Genomic DNA, 19,407 nt, shown 5'->3' on the forward strand with positions numbered 1-19,407 from the left:
CCATAAAACGAATTTCCGTTGGACAGATTAGGTTCAAGCGAGCATTTGTCAGAACAGTGAACACCCCATGAATAATTCTCTGCGCCAAATCATTTTTCAAAGAAATAATACGAAGATTTACTTTACATAAATCCACAAACAATTCGTTTTATGAAACAAAGTATTTATTTAAATGCACATATCTTTTAAAATCCCTGTTAAATCGCACACTTTTTCCATGACTTGCAATTCTCAGACTTGTGTAACTTTTAAGGCATTGGACTAAGATTGTCCGGTTTGATACCACTAACTTGCACAAAGACCAACTCCTTTAAATAGCAACAAATATTAGACTAAATCTATCATACTGAAAATTGTCTGTTTCAAGAGCATTTTCCATGACTTTTAGTTCATAAAGTTCCTTATTCTTCAGTTACATTTAAATATAACAACAAAATAAAGTGTGATTTGTCATATCGTCAAATTCGTATTTCTTCAATTTAGTTTAATTTTTTATTTAGATATTTATTAAAAGAAAAACTTATGCCTGGTCGTAAGAAATGCTTTAGAAAGAGTTAGAATTTAATAGATTAAAGGCATTTGAAGAATGTTTTGTACCATATTAGTTGAAAATATCTCCATAAAGTATGGTTTTTGGGTATCTTGCATCCTTCAGTCTTTCTTGAACCTACCTTTATATATTATAGCTAAAATTCTAAACACTAAATCAGTTGTTACGGGACGTCTGAAAATTTTATTAATCGTGATTGTTAATTGCCTTTTTATCAGATATTACGTTCTGCCTTTTACGAAGATAGAAAGGAATGCCAAGCTAATTATTATATAAAAAATATATATTATTATATAAATGAAAAATAAACTCTGCTTGAATAGAGTAAAAGTGTAATTTAATAATAAAAAAGCTTCGTATACTTTGCTCATAAGCAAATTATAGATCCCACCGTTGTTAGCTTATGACGTTTAGCAGTTTGGCTCGACTCGTTATGTATATATTGATGATTTTTAATTTCATGATTTAAATCGAGAGAAATAAAAATATAGAAATTGTATACTATATATTGACATTTTCAAAAGAATATCATTATATATATACATACATATTTAACGAAAAAATTGTTTCATATATTGTATATATTATTTGTTTATTAGTTTTTTAGCATATTATTTGTCGATTATGCATGTATGTCCGTCCGCTTTGAGAGAAATGTAACAATGTACCTTCGAAGAGTGGATTAAATCATTTTCTTTTTTTTTTAATTATGTATTATTATTTAATGTACAATATAATAAAAATTCATCATTATCATTTTGACATTCCCGATTAATTTTACTAGTACAAAAAATTATATTTAATCATGCGTCGTTATTTTCTATATTATTATTTGTTCGTATCATCGTTTTGGCTTACTGTAATCATTAACGATACGTATATATATTCATATATAAAAAAATATTTGACTATACAAAATTACTACACCACCAATGAATACAAATTGTATATGATGCTTTACGGCATGAATAAAAAACTTTATTAAAAACAACTTTATTTTATTCATATATTGATCAATACAATAGATATCCAATCAACATCCCTCCTCTGATTTTATTTTCCTCCAACAGTATAAAAGTGATTAAATAAATTAATTTATAAAATAATAACAAAGATGTAAAGAAAATAATTAGATACATATATGATTTACATTTTATAAATTAAAATTACCATATCATAAATGTCAATATTAGATCAATTGTAGAAAAGCTCCTTTATATTAATATTAAAAAAAAATTTAATATACGTACATAAAAAATATTTTTCATAATAAACAAAATAAAAAATCTGTATAAAATATAAATCTATTGTCATATCAACAATTTTCTATCCAAACTCGCTCAGATATCCACATCCCGTTTACATATTTTTAGTAACCTATTTAAGCAAAACAACAGATATAGTATATTTTTCAATAATACAGACATACACATATTAACTATCATATAATAATTTCTCGTATAATAAATAGTTTTGAATTTAATAATGAAAATCAAAATTAAGAAGAAAAAAACCGATGAAGAATACATAAAAATAGAACATAGTAACCAAAGATTTTCTATATTTATACCATTGAATTTTTTTTATTCATACTATATAATTCTATTAAATAAATATCAATCTGATCCAAAATATTTATTAACTCCTGAATTTTTTTGTATTTAATACAATCAAGCAATTATTATATACAGCTTTACTATCAATATAATTTTAACATTAATTATAAGAAAAAAATTTTTAGCTAAGTGCTTATGATGAATTTCAAGCATTACACACATATCTAGGTTTTTAAATTTGTTAAATAAATTAAATCTCTGCATTTGCTCTCAACTTTTAATAAATATTAAAATACTATATGTTTGAATAAAATCACTGTACTCTTTATTTAGTTACTATTTCACAATATATTCTCTAAATAAGTATGATACAAAGCAAATGAGTTCATTTTATATTCGATCGATTACATGAATAAGAGCTTTGGATTAGTTGGATGCAATTATTAAAATCGAAATTTATTAATGGCTTTACGAATGAAAATTACATACATAGTCATTAATGGTTATTTCTAGATATAGAAGATCAACTTTCCTTTTGATTATATCGCACAAAAATAGGACGAATGTTCATAGTGAATTCTCAGCCTCCAATCTCTGATAAAAAAATAAGTACCCATTTGTTCGTTTACACATAATACAGAATGCGGCAAAGAAACGAGGAAAATAAATTTATTCTCCCAGACACAGTTAGACTACTTAGCTGTGTTAATAGCATCATATCATTTATTAACAGCTTAAGGACGGGCATATGCGCGTATTTTTCATATAACGCATTAGGTGAGTTTTTCTTTGTATAGTAATTTATTATAATATTATTTTTTTATCCGGCAATAATGGAATTATGTATTATGAATCATAATTTTATTTTTATTATATTATAAAAAAATGGGCGTGATTTAATAGGGAATTATTTTAAGAGATATGTGCATTTAAATAAATACTTTGTTCCATAAAACGCATTGTTTGTGCATTTATGTAAGGTAAATCTTCAGAAAAGGATTCGATGCAGAGTTATTCGTGTTCACTGTTCTGACCAATGCTCGCATCTAATCTGTCCAACAGTAATGCACAAACAATTTTATGGAACAATTATTTTATATGTTGCTCATTTATATTGTCCTCTAAAAAAAAAATTTTTTTGCAAGTAAATGTTCTGAAATTTTATTTTTCTGTTGTATATTTATTATTTATCTAAAAAAGGGAGAAGAAAATAATATCGGTTTTTTTGAAGAACTTTTGAAAAATATTTCAGGCATGAAGTTGTTAATGGGTATTAGAAAAATGAAATTATCGATTGTATAGCGACCACTCAGTAGTTATTTCGCCGCCGGTGCAACATCAACAGTAATAATCTATTGCTATTATGACATGGAAGAAACTGTTTGACTTCAAAATTAACCCGGTTTTCTCTTAGATTCAATATGGGCTGACTACGGTCAGAATATTGGTTATTAATTGTAGGACTATTTGTAAAACTGGGTGGGGTTTTCGTTGACCCCCTACAAAGTATTGCTGAGCTTAACCATTTAAGCGCCAGCGACTTTTAGTGAGTCACCTGTTATTTCTCTTCACGCGTCTGTATCTCTTTCTTTAAATAAATATAAAATACTTGGTTTACTGAATAATGAAGATATTACAATAATTTTTAATAATTAATAAAAAAACACTTTTTAAATAATTTCGTACTCTTGTTTTAAAAATGAATTTGTTTAAAAAAAATAATCATCAAATTACGCATCGTTGAGTCGCTGGCGCTTAAGTAATTAAAATCGGAATTTGAGAATTAATATCCAGAAGTCTAGTAAGAAATTGTGCTTAAGATTACACGTGTTTTAAGCAAAAAAAAAATTTTCTATACTTAGATGATTGAGTCAGTCGTTTCTTTGACACACCTTGTATTTTAGTGTTTTAAGAACTGTTATATTTTAATATAAATACTCTGTTATTTTACGAACAAAATAACTGAAAATTGCAACCTAAATGTTATTTTCTAATACATAAATTTTCATAGCAATGTTAATTATATCATTTTTTTTTCATTTTTCTAATTAATAAGTATTTTTTTCTCTATTCTAATTGACGACAATAATATATATAAAGCATGCATAAAATAAATGCTAAAAAAAGTATATTTAGTTCGTTGAATAGATAAGAGATTACATTTGTAGTCTCTTGTTATTAAATAAAAGATATTGTAAAGAATAGGTTGATGAAAATGTTACAGGGCACGAACGGCCCTTTATAAAAATGAAATAATTCAATCTTTTAGCCATATAACGCATTTGTTATTAGCTGGCAAGTCGAACATATGTTGAAACGACAAGTTGTGCTCTTTAGCCACAACTTTCAATTTGGTCAAACATCTAATACCCCAACGATGATCGCGAGCCCTCAGGTTATCATCGAACTCTACATTAGTAGTCGGACTGAGAGCTCCGTTGAAAGCGTACGGTCCGTATGTGATCATGATCCCCTTGCTCTTCAAATATATTCCGGCGTTTGCGAACAAGCTGATTGCGCATTCGTACGGTGATACTTGAAGCATATTGCAACAGTACACAATATCAATACTGTTTTCTTCGAATCCGTGCGCTCCGAAACCGTCCATGATGTCCAGCATTATGGGTTTCTTGATGTTCTTAGTGGGACATTCGTCGGCGTAAATGCCGATGCTCGTCATCACTTCGGGACAGCAGTCCGAAGGCTGGAAAGTGATGTTGGGAAACCTGGGAGCGAAGTGAGCGACGTGCTGACCGGAACCGGAAGCCACCTCTAAGCAAAACAGCTTACTATCCGCCGGGAAGTACTTGGGAATCTGATATTGCCATACTTGCAAGATCGGTCCTTGATTTCTGCTGGCTGCTGGGTAAATCAGCTTCTGGTTGGAAGGGCTGAAAATTAAACATTAAATCAATAACATAACATATGTGCAAATCTGTAACATATGTTTAGATTCATTTCAGACATAATATAAATGTACACTAACTTGAAATCGGGAGAAGTGCCCCTTGTACGATGTTCTCTTGTAGTACTCATTGTACTTATCCAAAAAAGTGATACGGATTTTTTAATCGGTAAAACGTCTAACCCGGCACTCAGCCTTGAAAATAATCTATGCAAGTTTAACAGTGTTGCCATAATGTTAAATGTCAAAGCTTAATTAATGAAGCTTTGGCTTTTTGGTACTACAGAAAAAGGAAAAATCTTTAGGAACCATAAAAAACGTTGAAATAAATTGGAAAAAATAATTAATAAACAAAGATTGACTTCTTGTTTGCTGTATTTATAAATACTTTAATAATTATGGAAATAACTAACATACAAAATGTTTTCTTGTTAACTAAACAAATATCTTATTTTCAGTTAAGTTGAAGTAGTTATACACATAATTTTGAAGAATAGTTTTTTAGCGCAGCAGGAAGGGAAATTTCTTCAAAAAATATATGAAGACGGAAAAGAATTTAAACCGAGAACGACAGCATGTAGAAATTTTCAGCGATAAGCCCTAAATTTTGAACAGATAGTTTTAACATTTTGAACGGTGACAATATCGAGATGATGGGTGAAAAGGACTCATCTAAAGATATAGATCAGGGCCAGAGCTTACCCAAGGGGCAGGCAATACAAGTGGTCGCTCGGGGCGCCAATTGATTATTTAACACGGTATATGAACAAAATTTTCTAAATTACCATTTTTTAGCTCTCAGAAAAAAATAAATGACCTTTATTATTGAGCCCGGAGCGCTGAGCATTTTAGCGCCAACCTTGATCAAGGCGAACAATAACAGATAAAACCAGAAGCGAATTTCCTCAGTGTTAATGAAGTTGAAATAGAAGTGAATAAATTAAAAAAAATAATAAAACTAGTGAAGCCGTAGCACTGCCTCGGCACGCTTCCGCTTCACTACACCACTGATATTAATACTATATACGATGTTCGGTGAACAAAAGGAAGTGTATTCGTCATGCCAGTCCTACAAGAGTGCCGCCAAGTTCGGCTATAATAAAACCTAAGTAAATTCATTTATAAATAGCCCCCTCCCCCTGCAGTCCGAATTTTATATAGCAAATTAAACACATTCTAAAGTAAAAAAATAAAATTAAAGAAGAAAAGTTGCTTTCTAAATATATGTATATATATCTAAGTAAAATATATGTATATATGTATATATATCTTTCTAAATATATATCTAAATTATGATTTTGATTTCAAGCAATTTGTATTTTTGTTGCAAACAGCTTCAGTTTTCATTTCACCGTGTCTTCGTAGCGTTGTGGAAATAAATACTTTAAAAGTACAGTCATCTAATAGAACAGAAATTAATTAACGAAAAATTATCACTTTTCTGATAATCAAACGTATTTCGTAATGAAACAATAAAATTATTAAAAATTGGGAAAAGCAAAAGAAAACTGTGTCTAATATACGATATAATTAAAAATGAAACTAATTCTAAATTAAGTTGTTTATTTAGTTGAGATTTTGGCGACGGGTGTCAATTAGATATAGATTGAATTGCTACAGTAGTATTTTATTGAAATATAGCACCTGCCGTTGCAAGTATCTAAGTTTTGGCCATAATAAAAGCTAAATAAATATAAATGGGCTCCCACAAGATAAAAACTGAAATACATACGGTTGAATTATCGAAATATGTAATAGTATTTTTATTAGTAATGTATAAACATTGATTCGTTGGCCTGACCCCTCACCATATTGTATAAAGGAATTCAGTTTTTGCTTAAGGGAATTGTGTTCAGTTTACTTGTAATTGAAGTGTTCGTCAATTGTATGTGTTCGATATTGCCCCGCTAAATAAAACATTAATTAATTTATTTTTTTAAATAGTGATATTTATTATATTTAAACTTATGAACGTCCGAAGTTTAATAAAATATGAATTTATTACATATATTATAAAATGTTTATTGTGAATAATCCCAACTGTCAAAAGCAGTCAATGGACGTTATTTATCTTACTTAGAGTATTCATCTAGGTGTGAGAATTGAAATTTCATTGGCAATAAAAACATTGAAATGTTAATATGGTGGGGTCTAGTCCTTCACGTAATACAACTGGCATCAATATTTGACATTTACTTTACGTCTCCGTTGTCCGTTCGTAAAATAAAGACCCTACCTGGGGCGAAACATTCAACGCAGCCGATTGCACCCGCCAGGAGGCTAGTACTCTTCGTTGCCGACGGTCTTCGGGCGGATTCCTTCATAGAAACAGATCAGTCTCCGCACCTAAAGTAACAGTCGCCGACTCGATCATTTTCATTAATCGTTTCTGTTCTTTATTTTTGTTAAATGTTTTTCAGATCGATAATCGCAAACAGAGGCGCTTGGGGCATTTCTAACACTCATATTCCGACGGAATCGCGACCTGGTCACGTCGCTTTGATAGCCGGCTTTTACGAAGATCCTTCGGCCGTCACCAAAGGATGGAAGGAGAATCCCGTCGAGTTTGATTCCGTTTTCAATCAAAGTAGATATACATGGTCTTGGGGAAGTCCCGATATATTGCCTATGTTCGCTAAGGGAGCTAGCGGCGATCATGTTTATACTAAATATTATAGCCATAAAGTTGAAGACTTCTCCGGGAAGATATCGACCAGTAAATTAGACACTTGGGTGTTCGATCGTGTTGAAAAATTCTTCAAAGACGCTAAAGACAATGAGGTTTTGATGGAAAAGTTGAAGCAAGATAAATTAGTGTTCTTTCTACATTTGTTGGGTTTGGATACTGCAGGACATACTCATAAACCTCATTCCAGGTAATAAATTATCTTAATATCTAATAACTATGTATTTTAATTTATGCATTTCCTTTTTAGCCAATATAAAGAAAACATTAAAACCGTTGATAACGGAATTGCAAAGATTGAGGGAATCATTGAGAAATTCTATGATAATGATAACAAAACGGCTTATATTTTTACTGCAGATCACGGAATGACCGACTGGGGTATATTTATTTAATATCAAGATACTTTTTCAATTTATTTTAACCCTTTACATGTACAATAGAAAAATAGTACAATATCGTAATGTAATTTAAATAAGCTTATTCATCATATTCATTCAAGTCTAAAAATACATGCTTGATTATTGATTACCTCTTCTTGCAAAATCTCTTTTCAATTATTATTTTTTTAGAGATACTATTAATGATTTATAAAATAATGTACGTAGATCCAAATTGTATTTGAAATCGTATTAAAAAAAGTAGAACATGTTTACCAACTTTGAACAAATCTAAACACACTTTTTAAGATAAATCTTAATACTTTTACAGCACTGACATGACAATCGTTTCACAGAATACATAAAAGATAATTTTTATATGATCTATTATGGTATAATTTTAATGTTTTCCTTATAGGATCTCACGGAGCAGGAAGTGATCACGAGACTAAAACTCCATTCGTAATCTGGGGTCCTGGAATTGTATCGGATGCCATTCTTCCAGATTCTGAAAACTTAAACAGTATTCTGATAGAGAAACATATAAACCAAGCAGATATTTGCCCGTTAATGGCCTCCCTAATTGGCGTCGATATACCAATGGATTCAGTGGTAATTAAATATATTATACAATATGACTGTCTTGTCTCACCTTTCAACTAGTTAGACACCAGAAGAGCTTTTTGGTGTACAGTTTATTGTACACTAATCTCTAATTCCTCAAGGCAAGTGAAACTTGCTGCTAGGTGCATGCATACATTGTGACTATGGTTCTCAATTATTCGTACTTTTCAACTACATATTCGAATGTTGAATAATAGATGGATGAAGATATCAGAATATGTTTGTAATTTTTTTCTCAGTTTTACTGATATTAATTCATTTAACTAATTATCGCAAAAAATCAATAAATAATACGACGGTAGTTCTAGCAGCTCCCTGATTGAATGCTGTTTTGCGACTATCTTTATTTGCTTAATTACTCCATATTTATAGTAAATATTTAATTCCATACACGTGTGAATAATGCTAATTACATATTAATGCGCAATACGTGTAAATAATTAATTACATACAGTAACATGTGTCTATAATAATTTATTCGTTGTTGCTATACAAATTTATTTTTAATAAATAATATGAAATTATTGCCCTCAATATCTTAGCGGTAATTAATTTGTTGGTTCCTACAACTTTAAAATCGTAAAATTTTTTGAATAATATAAAATATGCATAACACAATCAGCTGCGATTGAATTATTTTAGCAAAATTAACGGAATATCTTAAATACATAATTATATCGAATTTATTGTACATACAATAGCTAGTAGTGTTTGAAACAAATTTGATATATTATATTAAACATAAAGATCGTATTCGAGTCGGCGTTTGTTTCCTGCAGATTTGCATATAAATTAAATAACTAGAAATAAATTAACTGCGATCGAATTATTAACTGATTAAAATATAACAACAACTTCACAAAAATTAGCGACGCACACCTGTTTTTGAGATGAGCGTTTAACGATAATAAAGCGTTGGCTTTTCTAACATTTTGTTTCGTTCAACGAACGAATTCTGGGAATTTCGGTCATAATAGATACCACCGATAAACATTCAATTCAAAGAGACATAAAAGCATTTTTGTTGAAAAGAAGCGGCAAAAATCTAAAAATATCAGTCCTGAATCTATTTTTTAAAATGTCATTTCAGTGTCGGAATACATTTTCACTCTTAAATATATATTTTTACCAGTAAAAATATGATTTGTCTGGCAGGTGCTAGTAAAATTATATGATTTCAACTTTTTCATACCTAGTAATAAATATATACATTTACATACTTATCACTATTTATTTACAAGTGATGTAAAAATGTTACAATAAATGTGTATTTTTCAGTGAAGTTATATTTTCACTAGTAGATATATATTTCTAATAACGAAAATATAATTTAACTGATAGGTTCTAGTAAAATTATATGCTACTCTAAAATGTCTAGGAAAAACAATTTGACAGTTGCGAGACTTCCATTTGCTGTTCAAACCCAAACCTAACCTAATGAAAGTTTTAAAACTAATTATCTAAATGCAGTGAATGTGTATGATTATGACATGGTATTTATTGCTGATATTATTTATCTTGGCATTATGAAAAAAATACTTGGATAAAACACAGATGTTCTGAAGTAACTGAACGTCTTTTAGTATTATAAAAACTTCACACGTCCACGGGCCGGGGGTTGTCCACTTGCGCTTTATATTGGACGAAAAGGAGAAAGGCTAATTTAGAGCCAATCGCGTTATTGATTAGCTCCCCTCCATACATTCATACTTTAGTATGAATGTATGGAGGGGAATACCAATATATTGTTTCTCGAAGATCATATAAAAGGGTTGAGATTTTATATTGTGGTAATTGATGGCTTTTTATTGGCTATTGTGAAAAATTTTTAGATGGTCCGATATTCCGATTTCACTCGATTCGTTGAGCCAAACCTTTTTTGTTGTAACCTTCAAGATAGTCATTTTTTAAACCCCCGCTCATTATAAAAATTAAATCAAGTTTTACTTTTGTTGAAAAAAACTTATACATGCTGTGTATTTATATATTTTTATTATATGTATATCATTTTAGGGTGTAATACCAGATGTATATCTTGATTTATCTGAAGAAGAAAAAGTATTATTTATTTACAACAACATGAGACAAATTCTTACTTTGTATAACAATAAAAGAATATCCATTGAAGAAAATGCTATTAAAGCGTTCTATAAACCGTTTGAAGATATATCTGAAAGTAGAATCGTCGATTACCTGAATAATGTGGATAAGCTACTGAGACTCAAAGATTACGAAACTGCAGTATGTATATTATTAATGCTATATAATTTTTAAGCATCGTTTTATTTAATTGCTTTTTTATTTTCAGAAACATATGTGCAAAAATCTTATCAGCACCTCGTTGGAAGGATTAGAGTATTACCAAAATTATTATCAAAACACTTTGCTCGCTCTAATGACTGCATCATATTTTGGATGGATATTTTGGCTTTTAACTGTGCTCGTAAAAAACGCCTCTTTAAACAACAATATAAATGCGTTACATAAAAGTGTTCCTAATCAAATAATTACTAAGACAAAAAGACTTATTCATTTAGTGTTTGCGACGATTTTTATGACCGTAAATTCATTGATTTTCGGTAAGACTAAAAAGAGAAATTTAATATATTTTCTATAAATATAAATTAACATATTTTAATTACAATCATATAAATATATTATCAATGTTACATTTTAGTACAACAATTTCCAATCCAATATTACATATATACTTCATTACCCGTTTTAATGTGGTGGAGAGTATCGCTGTTTTGGAACGTGTGGTATGACTTTGTCAAGAATCTGGATCGATTTTTTAATACGTCTTACTTCATCGCAGTATTGAAGTTAACGTTAACCATTTTATTGTATGGATCTGGAACAGTTATCTTGGTAAGTAATGTTTTATGTCAATATATGAATAATTTAATGTTTGTGAAGTGACTTTTATGAACACAGGAAAATAAATATGATTTTTTTATTAATATATGGATGTTGTTAGGTTTTTATAAAAGTACATATAATGTGAGTGCAATTAAATGTTGTTATCTAACAGAAAAAATGTTTACTTTTATAGAGAGATGTGATAATAATATTTATATTTTTTTTAATTCTGCTTTTATAATCGTCAAAGTCTATTGACATTTTTTTATCTATCATCTATTACTGCTTTATTTACTCCGAGCATATTAATAATTTTACTTTATATCCTTGTATACTTGTATTAGTTAAAATTAAAAGGATACACATTTCCTGTTATTGAAATTTATAAATTTAAAAGACAGTTTTAAATTATATCAATTATTGTTAAAATTATGTAATATCATTGTTATTTTTTTAAGTCTTCGGCACTGAACTCTTAAAAAATCATGGATTTGATTTATCATTTCAGAAAATGAATTTCAGGTATTTAAAATGCGTGTAAATTGTGCTGTCTCTAATAATTGATTTCATTCCTGTATTCCTCAGATTTCCTTTTGAACTTCATTGATCCTAACACATTAACAAATTTTTAGAGCTTAACTATTTTCTGCTTTTAGTTTTTCGGATGTGCTTAGAAGTCGAGACACTAATTAACTAAATTACTAAAAGCAACGCTGCTTTTTAATCACCCAAATCTGTCTTTATTTATAAATCTAGCAGTTTGTTTTCTATCTCTACATAGAAGAATTCAGCTATTTCCACTTATTTACTATCAATTTGGTGCATTGATCTTAATAATAAATTGAGAATAATTGTTTTTAGGTTTCATCATTTTTTGAGAGATGGACATTAAGCATTGGACTATTCGTATTAGCAATTTTTCCATTCTACAAATCCTACAGGAATAATCTGACCAGATCATTGCTTTTGACGTGGTTCTCCAGCTGTATGTCTCTAGCAGGATTTTCATTCCTTCCTGTGATCGGAAACCAAGACGACAAACACCTTGTGTAAGTTGCCACATAAAACTATTAAATCAATATTCTTAATCATCAATCGTTATATTTCAGTGGAGCTGCTGGATTATCTTGGTTCATTTGCACAATTATATTTTTGTTCCAATACTCTCTACCGATGCTCAAGAGCTTGAGAGAAACCAAAAGAGAAAACGTGATCATGCTTCTACCAGCTGTGATGATGCTAATAGCTATTCAAAATAAATATTTCGTATCGTACAATTTTTCAAAGAAACAGGGAGTCGCATACATCAGTCAAGGGATATCTTGGATGTTGGCAATCGCTTCTTTCGTTGTACCGATGTTTTCCTCCCAATGGATCGTCTCAAGACTCTTCTGTATAAACTCTTGTTTAGCTGTATTCTTCTTGCTGCTGTCTGTTTCGCACGAAGCGTTCTTCTTACTGATGTTAGCTATAAATCTGTTTTGTTGGTTGGCTATTGAGCATCATACTTCCGGATTGGCGAAGGGAATGAAGGTGAGTCCAAATTATATCTATAATTTTAACTAAAAGTAAATTTATGTATTGAAAATGTTTCAGTTGTCTCAATTCACATTCAGTAAGAATGTGAGTACAATAAGTAAATCCATCACTGTGGAGCGGCCGTTAAACTCTGACGATTTTCGAAGATCTTTCATATTTGTATCCTTTTAATAACATTAAAATTATTTTTTGAAAAATTTATATCTCACATGGTGACAAAAGAAACAGTAGGGTTAGGATGCTCTTTAATTTGGATTGACTCATATTTATTAACCCGCCTTAGCGCCTAGTCGCCTCTCGGTTTAAACACGGGTCTACAAACTACGGCCCGCGACCTAAGATTTAATTTTACGTTCATTTTTTTTTTTTTTGCTTTAACGGAACGGCCAATTGTTGAGTTAAAGAGATATGACTGTATGTGGTGCTCCTATTGCTTTGCATTCCATTGTGACACTACGCAGTTATAACTAGACAGCGTATTCAGTGCCCTGTTTAACGCTTTTTTCTCTCGTGTGAATTATTTTGTCATCGAATTAGATGACAAAGCATTATGTTTATTGTGCCATAAACTTATGCCTGTACTACAAGAATAGATTATATTCATTACCAGACTAGACACTCGGCATGATTTTTTTATTTCAATGACTTTTTTTGCGAAAATAAAAAAAAAACAACTAAAGTCAGTCTGCGTATAGCTTATTTAGTAAATAATAAAGGAAAGCCATTTAGCAATGGTGAATTAATTAAGTCATGTTTGATTGCTATAGCCTATGAAATGTGTCAAATAAAATCAGATTTCCGGCAAGAACAGTTTCTAAAAAAATTGGGCACATTGTGAGTAACATCAATAGCCAATTAAATAGCAAATATTTTTTTTTGCTTGACCCAGTGGCTCCCAAACGTTTTTGAGTCTCAACGCTTTGGAAACGTCATTTCAGGAGGAGGGAGGGGTAAAAGTTGGCCAGTCAATAGTCGTTTTTTTCAAATTTCCATTTCATTAAGATTCATAGTATTTCATTAAACATGTATTTATCTAGGAAAATTCAAGGGGGTTCCCATTTAAAATCCACGTCAAAAGCAATAAAATCGTGCCATCGCCGTCACAGTGGAAATACTTGGTTATCTAGCGTTCATATTAAGACTTTTTATAACAATATTACGACTTACAAAAAGTGAGAATCAATTGAAGCATATCTAAACCGAATTTTGCCCAATAAGAAAGCGCAAAAAACAATTATCTCTTCTCAGAAGTCAAAAATCCATGTCAAAAGTAATAAAATCGTGCCATCGCCTTCACTGCGATGACACGATTTTATTGCTTTTGATGTGAATTTTTGATTTCTGAGAAATGATAATTGTTTTTGTGCCGCCCTCCTATTGACCAAAATTCGATTTGAATATACTTTAACCAATATTCTCATATCAAAAGTCTATATTAATATTGACGAGGATAGCTATCTCATTTTTAAACAGTGTTATATCAAAGTGCAGACAAACAGTGGACCAATATGCGAAATGTGACGTCTGTTTGTACTTTCTCCACTTATTTTCCAATGAGAGTTGGCTGTTGAATTTTCGACTTGACCTAATGAATTTTGGGTTTGTTTAATTATTTGGACTTCATTAGTGAAAATATATCTTCACTGAAAAATACACATTCACTGTAACGTTTATACATCTCATGTAACATATGGAAAAGTTGAAATCATATAATTTTACTAGCACCCGCAATATTACATTATCATTAGTAAAAATATATATCCACCGGGGAAAATTACTGAGGCTTTCGTGCAATATTTCCGTTCTGTTTTGGAGGAAACTTTTTCGTCTTCCGCTCCGCAAAAGTCACTCCTATTCATAAAAAAGGTGACAAATTGTGCACCAAGAACTATGGAACAGTTGCAGTGTTGTCATCTGCTAAATTATTCGAAATAATTATATTTAGTAGACTTCAATCACACTGATTTATTTAATGTAAGTTACGCGGAACTGGTCTGGTTCGTATCATTTAATTTATATACTATGCATTATTATTTTTTTTACTATCGTGACGCATTGGAGTAACCTATTAGGTTACTATGGTTTTAATTTAAATAAATAAAGTAAATGTAGTAAAGCAATAATCGAAAAAAAAGTAGTATTAGTAAAGTGCAATAATAAAAAGCAATGAATTTTCATTAACAATTAACTAGCTTTTGTATATCATTTTATCATTCTTCGGCACTGGAAACATAGCTTCAATAAATTCGTTCGATCCACAATGGGTCAGATGTTTCATCACCCAATTTTCACCATTTACGATGGGCGCTCTGATTTTATCAAAGACTTTGGTGCCTTTCTTGTTTGTTGCGTGTACTTTTTGTGCTGTGAATTTGGTGATAAAAGTAAGTTATTAACGATAAGATTGCAAAGCTTATCTACAATGTCTGGCGAATTACATTATAAAACAATTATACAGTCAATATAGAGATTATAAATACAAAATTCTGTTTTGCAGGCACCTACGGGAAAACTGTTTTTGATCGTGTTGATCTTCTCAGATCTGATGGGTTTACAATTTCTTCACATGGTAACCAACAAAGGGAGTTGGCTCGACATAGGAACCTCCATATCGCATTACGTAATAATGCAAACGACCGTCTTCTTCGTATCGATCTTATACGGATTCGGACAAATCTTAACCACTACGTCCGGATGGTCTTTCAAGATCTTCAAAAATGAAAAATTAGTGAAAAAAAACTAGTCATATTAATTTTTATGAATTATTTCTGTGATTTATTTATCTTTAAATATAGTAAATAATAATAGTAATGTTTGACTTATAAATATAGTTCAAAATCTATTCTATTTGAGGTATAAAATGGTCCTTCCTGTCCACATTTCCTGACGAATACTCCGGTTTTAAAATATCCCTCCGTCACCCACTGTTGCATCTGATTCGTAGTATGCGGTCCGTGGACTTCTACGTCGTCGCCTTGCTTCCATTTAAACTCCCACATTAACTCTGGTTCTTCGTCGATTTCGTCGTTCTTCTCTTCCTTTGCTTCCTCTATTCCGCCAGTTTCCTTCTTCTTTTCTTTTTCTTTCGTATCAAAGTCATCTGCGTACATATCCAATTCGTCTTTCTTATCCGATTTATCTGCTTTGTTAATTATAGACTGTATTTTTTCAAAAGTCATTTGATAAACATCCATATTTCCAGTCTTGGATAATACTTCATTGGCAATGGAAGTGAGTTTAGTCACGCTTTCGGCACTGCTATCTTCAATACCGGCTTTCTTCAATTTCCAACGTTCAACACTCGATATTTTCTTTCTCGGACCTAGAACATATATTTAACTTGTTTAACAAATACACCGAAAATTTGATCTAAGATAATAAAAACATTTACCTAATCTGCGTAAAGCGTTCAGCACCGTCTCCTTCTCTTTCATAAACGATAACATTTCTTTATACGACGCGATCAAATTAAAGTTGCTCTCATCTTCGCTCTCGCTACTGGATTTGTCTCCTAATCCTTTCAAATCATCGTCTTTATCAATTTTGGATTTATCTTCCGGTCTGTTGTGCACCTTGACCCAATCTATATTATCCAACCAGCTGTCTTTGATTTCTGTCTCTTTCTTCCAATGATAATAACCTTGTCCGTCAAAGTGGCCTTCCTCAAGTTCTTCCCTCATATTGAACGGAGTAATGGCAACCTAAAACACAACAAAACTATTAATAAACAATATTTATAGATTGGACATTAGGATAATAGAAATGTTAGCAAGTTAACCCTTTATTTGCCAAGCCTTTCAGAATTACTATCTTATTATCGATGTATTACATAATAACAAAAATATATAATGGCCAATACATATCAGCTAATGCGAATTTAACAAAACACATTTAAAAACAGTTAATAATATAAGGATTTCACGATGTTATAATAAAACCCAACAAACAATGACGCAGAAAAAGAATTAAACAGGATATAGTCAATCTTCTTATTTCTACACACTGCATGTGAATCAGACAATATATACGAATTGTACTTGAAATTTGTGTACATATGTATATCATATATCACCAAATCTGTGAAATCGCTATTTGTGTAAAATGGGCAAAAAATTGCCTAATATATGAAAAGTGCAAGCGCGTTGCCTTATTTGTGTATCTGCAGAATGTATGCATTAATCCAATGAGATAGTAGCGCTTCGGTGATGTTTTTTGGAACTAAGCTAAATATAATTTTTAACAGATTTAAGGGTCCAACTTTTTTGTAAAGTGTATGAATAGTATTGCCAATAAAAATATTGGTTTATGTACTTATACTTTATCTGGTAGTGTAAGTTTTTAATGGAACTGTTGGTTAGAACAGTGAACACCCCATAAGTAATTCTCTGCAACGAATCATGGGGTGTTCACTGTTCTGAACAACGCTCACTCGAACCTAACCTGTCTGAAATACCTGTTAATAAAATGTGTACATCATTAGATGACCATAACTGTAGTTAATGATTGATTTATATTTATATAATAAAGTGACATTTGGTCTGGTTACGTTAAACATCACCGGAGCACTATCTATTTTGCTCAGCGCACAAAATAAGCAAAAAAATTCCTGTCCAATTCACGCATTCGGCAGATAATGAAGCAACGGGCTTGCACTTTTCATGAATTGAGACAATTTTTGCTCATTTCATGCAATAAGCGATTTCACCAATCAATGTAACATATATAGTACTGAACGAATTCTTCATGGATAACAGTTTTTAGCATTCCAAATAATAGTGTTTATTTAACATTAATATAAATAATTACCTATCTAATATAATCATCATACTTATAGAATGTCACATTATTATTTATGAATCTATGAAAAAATCTCAGGTTGCTTGTCTTGTATTGGATATAGTATGAATAGTTCTACATCAATCAATAGTAAATTACAAAAAAAATGTAATTTCTAGGAAGTACAGAATTGAAGTTAAAAGTATTAAAAATTAACACTGAGTAATATATTATGAACCTAAGTTTGAGTTTTGATTTCTTTTTCAGAACTAAAATACATTATTCAAGCAAACAAGAAGGTAGTTTCGGTGGGTCTCTAAATTTGGCGTTGGCGTTGGCGTTGATATGGCAACACATTGCTTGTGTGGGGTCGTAACGGATTGATATGAAACGCGAAAGAAGTAGGTGTCTCTAAAATAAAGTAACGCTACCGTCCACTTACTCCTCCTTCCCTGGAGATAGTCGCTTCCTCTTGACCTTCCAGATGCTCCTCCTGGTCCGGGATGTCCTCGCCGCTGTCTTCTTCGTCGGAATCGAGCGTGTGCTTCTTGACGTGCTTTGGGGCGATGCGCACCTTCCGGGGCCCTTCTGCCTCCTCGGAGTCCAACGCCAGGTCAGCATCCTCGAGTCTCCGTTTCGGCATGTCGAACGTCAAAACAACGCGTTGCGTGCGATACGCATGCGCAAAATCGAAATGTTGCCACTGCGGAGAAACGAAGCGATCCAAACCTTAACCTTATAAAACAAATCTTTATAGGTAACAGCTTAATAACCAATTGACAAATTCAATACAAAAATAAATCTAACTACACATGACTATTAATTATCAGCTGTTATGTGATAAAAAATTCAGTTTTAATTTAATAATCTATTCTATGTAGAAATAAAAATGCTTTGTTATCTACAAATTAGCTATATATAAATAAATTAATTCAACCTTATTCTTTGCCGCAAAAACAAATTGAATATTAAATACAAAATTGCAATGTTGTATGTGATAATTACAATATATAAGTAATATATATCGGACTTGATAAAAACAAATATTTTGACAAAAAATCTGTTCACGAATATAATCAAACGTAAGAATGTTGCCAGCTGAATTTTTCATTTCGCATGGGAATGACGATTGCATACAGAGGTTTTAAACTTTCTATTTTTTAAATATTTTTGTCGACAATGCTACATGTATAAGTACATTGTTTTGGAATCTTTGAATCACCTCTCGATTCATTTTACTGGCACAGCCCTACAGCTGGATGCCATAAGTCGAAACCAGCTTGCTTGTACAGAAGTAGCTTGTTTTCAACAGACATCGGCGAATGTAAACCAATAAGCCAGTACATTTATCTGAAATTAAGAGGTGCGCATCTAATAAAATCTACTAATGATTTTCCATTCAACGGTCCATTTTTAAATTTCGGAGATTGAGGTGTTTAGTTTTTTTTATTGATTCTACATTGTTTCTCCCAGTTGCTAAAATTGCCGTATCATCGGCAAATGTTGCTGTTGGTAGAAACTTCTGGTAG

General features: G+C 31.0%; 3 protein-coding genes and 1 long non-coding RNA gene across 5 annotated transcripts; 1 reads left to right on the plus strand and 3 right to left on the minus strand.

Annotated features, from left to right (window-relative positions):
• Positions 1-1,526: 1,526 nt before the first annotated feature.
• Positions 1,527-5,287, minus strand: LOC148227983 (methyltransferase-like 26). Its single transcript, XM_088200926.1, has 2 exons — positions 5,093-5,287; positions 1,527-4,997 (listed from the first exon to the last, which is right to left on the minus strand). Exons 1-2 carry the CDS (start codon positions 5,242-5,244, stop codon positions 4,364-4,366), a joined length of 786 nt encoding a protein of 261 aa, XP_088057052.1. The 5' UTR covers positions 5,245-5,287; the 3' UTR covers positions 1,527-4,363.
• Positions 5,288-7,024: 1,737 nt separating this feature from the next.
• Positions 7,025-15,910, plus strand: PIG-N (Phosphatidylinositol glycan anchor biosynthesis class N). 2 transcript variants are annotated; one of them, XM_088200848.1, is made up of 13 exons: positions 7,025-7,362; positions 7,432-7,887; positions 7,948-8,078; positions 8,496-8,689; positions 10,715-10,942; positions 11,010-11,280; positions 11,379-11,572; positions 12,022-12,085; positions 12,425-12,612; positions 12,673-13,096; positions 13,160-13,261; positions 15,295-15,486; positions 15,600-15,910. In XM_088200848.1, exons 1-8 carry the CDS (start codon positions 7,145-7,147, stop codon positions 12,040-12,042), a joined length of 1,713 nt encoding a protein of 570 aa, XP_088056974.1. In that variant the 5' UTR covers positions 7,025-7,144; the 3' UTR covers positions 12,043-12,085; positions 12,425-12,612; positions 12,673-13,096; positions 13,160-13,261; positions 15,295-15,486; positions 15,600-15,910. The 2 variants fall into 2 exon arrangements, with proteins under 2 accessions (XP_088056974.1, XP_088056972.1); XM_088200846.1 differs by lacking the exon at positions 12,022-12,085 and having other exon boundaries at positions 7,026-7,362.
• Positions 8,101-8,869, minus strand: LOC148227985 (uncharacterized). Its single transcript, XR_015811765.1, has 2 exons — positions 8,730-8,869; positions 8,101-8,585 (listed from the first exon to the last, which is right to left on the minus strand). It is a non-coding gene; the product is annotated as an uncharacterized LOC148227985 (long non-coding RNA).
• On the minus strand, positions 15,855-18,618 carry holn1 (CD2 antigen cytoplasmic tail-binding protein 2 homolog holn1). Its single transcript, XM_088200912.1, has 3 exons — positions 18,321-18,618; positions 16,494-16,803; positions 15,855-16,424 (listed from the first exon to the last, which is right to left on the minus strand). Exons 1-3 carry the CDS (start codon positions 18,519-18,521, stop codon positions 15,922-15,924), a joined length of 1,014 nt encoding a protein of 337 aa, XP_088057038.1. The 5' UTR covers positions 18,522-18,618; the 3' UTR covers positions 15,855-15,921.
• Between the last annotated feature and the right edge of the window lie 789 nt (positions 18,619-19,407).

Source organism: Plectrocnemia conspersa, unplaced genomic scaffold (genome assembly GCF_051122295.1).
Source record: "Plectrocnemia conspersa isolate PC_06_02 unplaced genomic scaffold, ASM5112229v1 ptg000012l, whole genome shotgun sequence".
In the NCBI taxonomy this organism is placed as follows: domain Eukaryota; kingdom Metazoa; phylum Arthropoda; class Insecta; order Trichoptera; family Polycentropodidae; genus Plectrocnemia; species Plectrocnemia conspersa.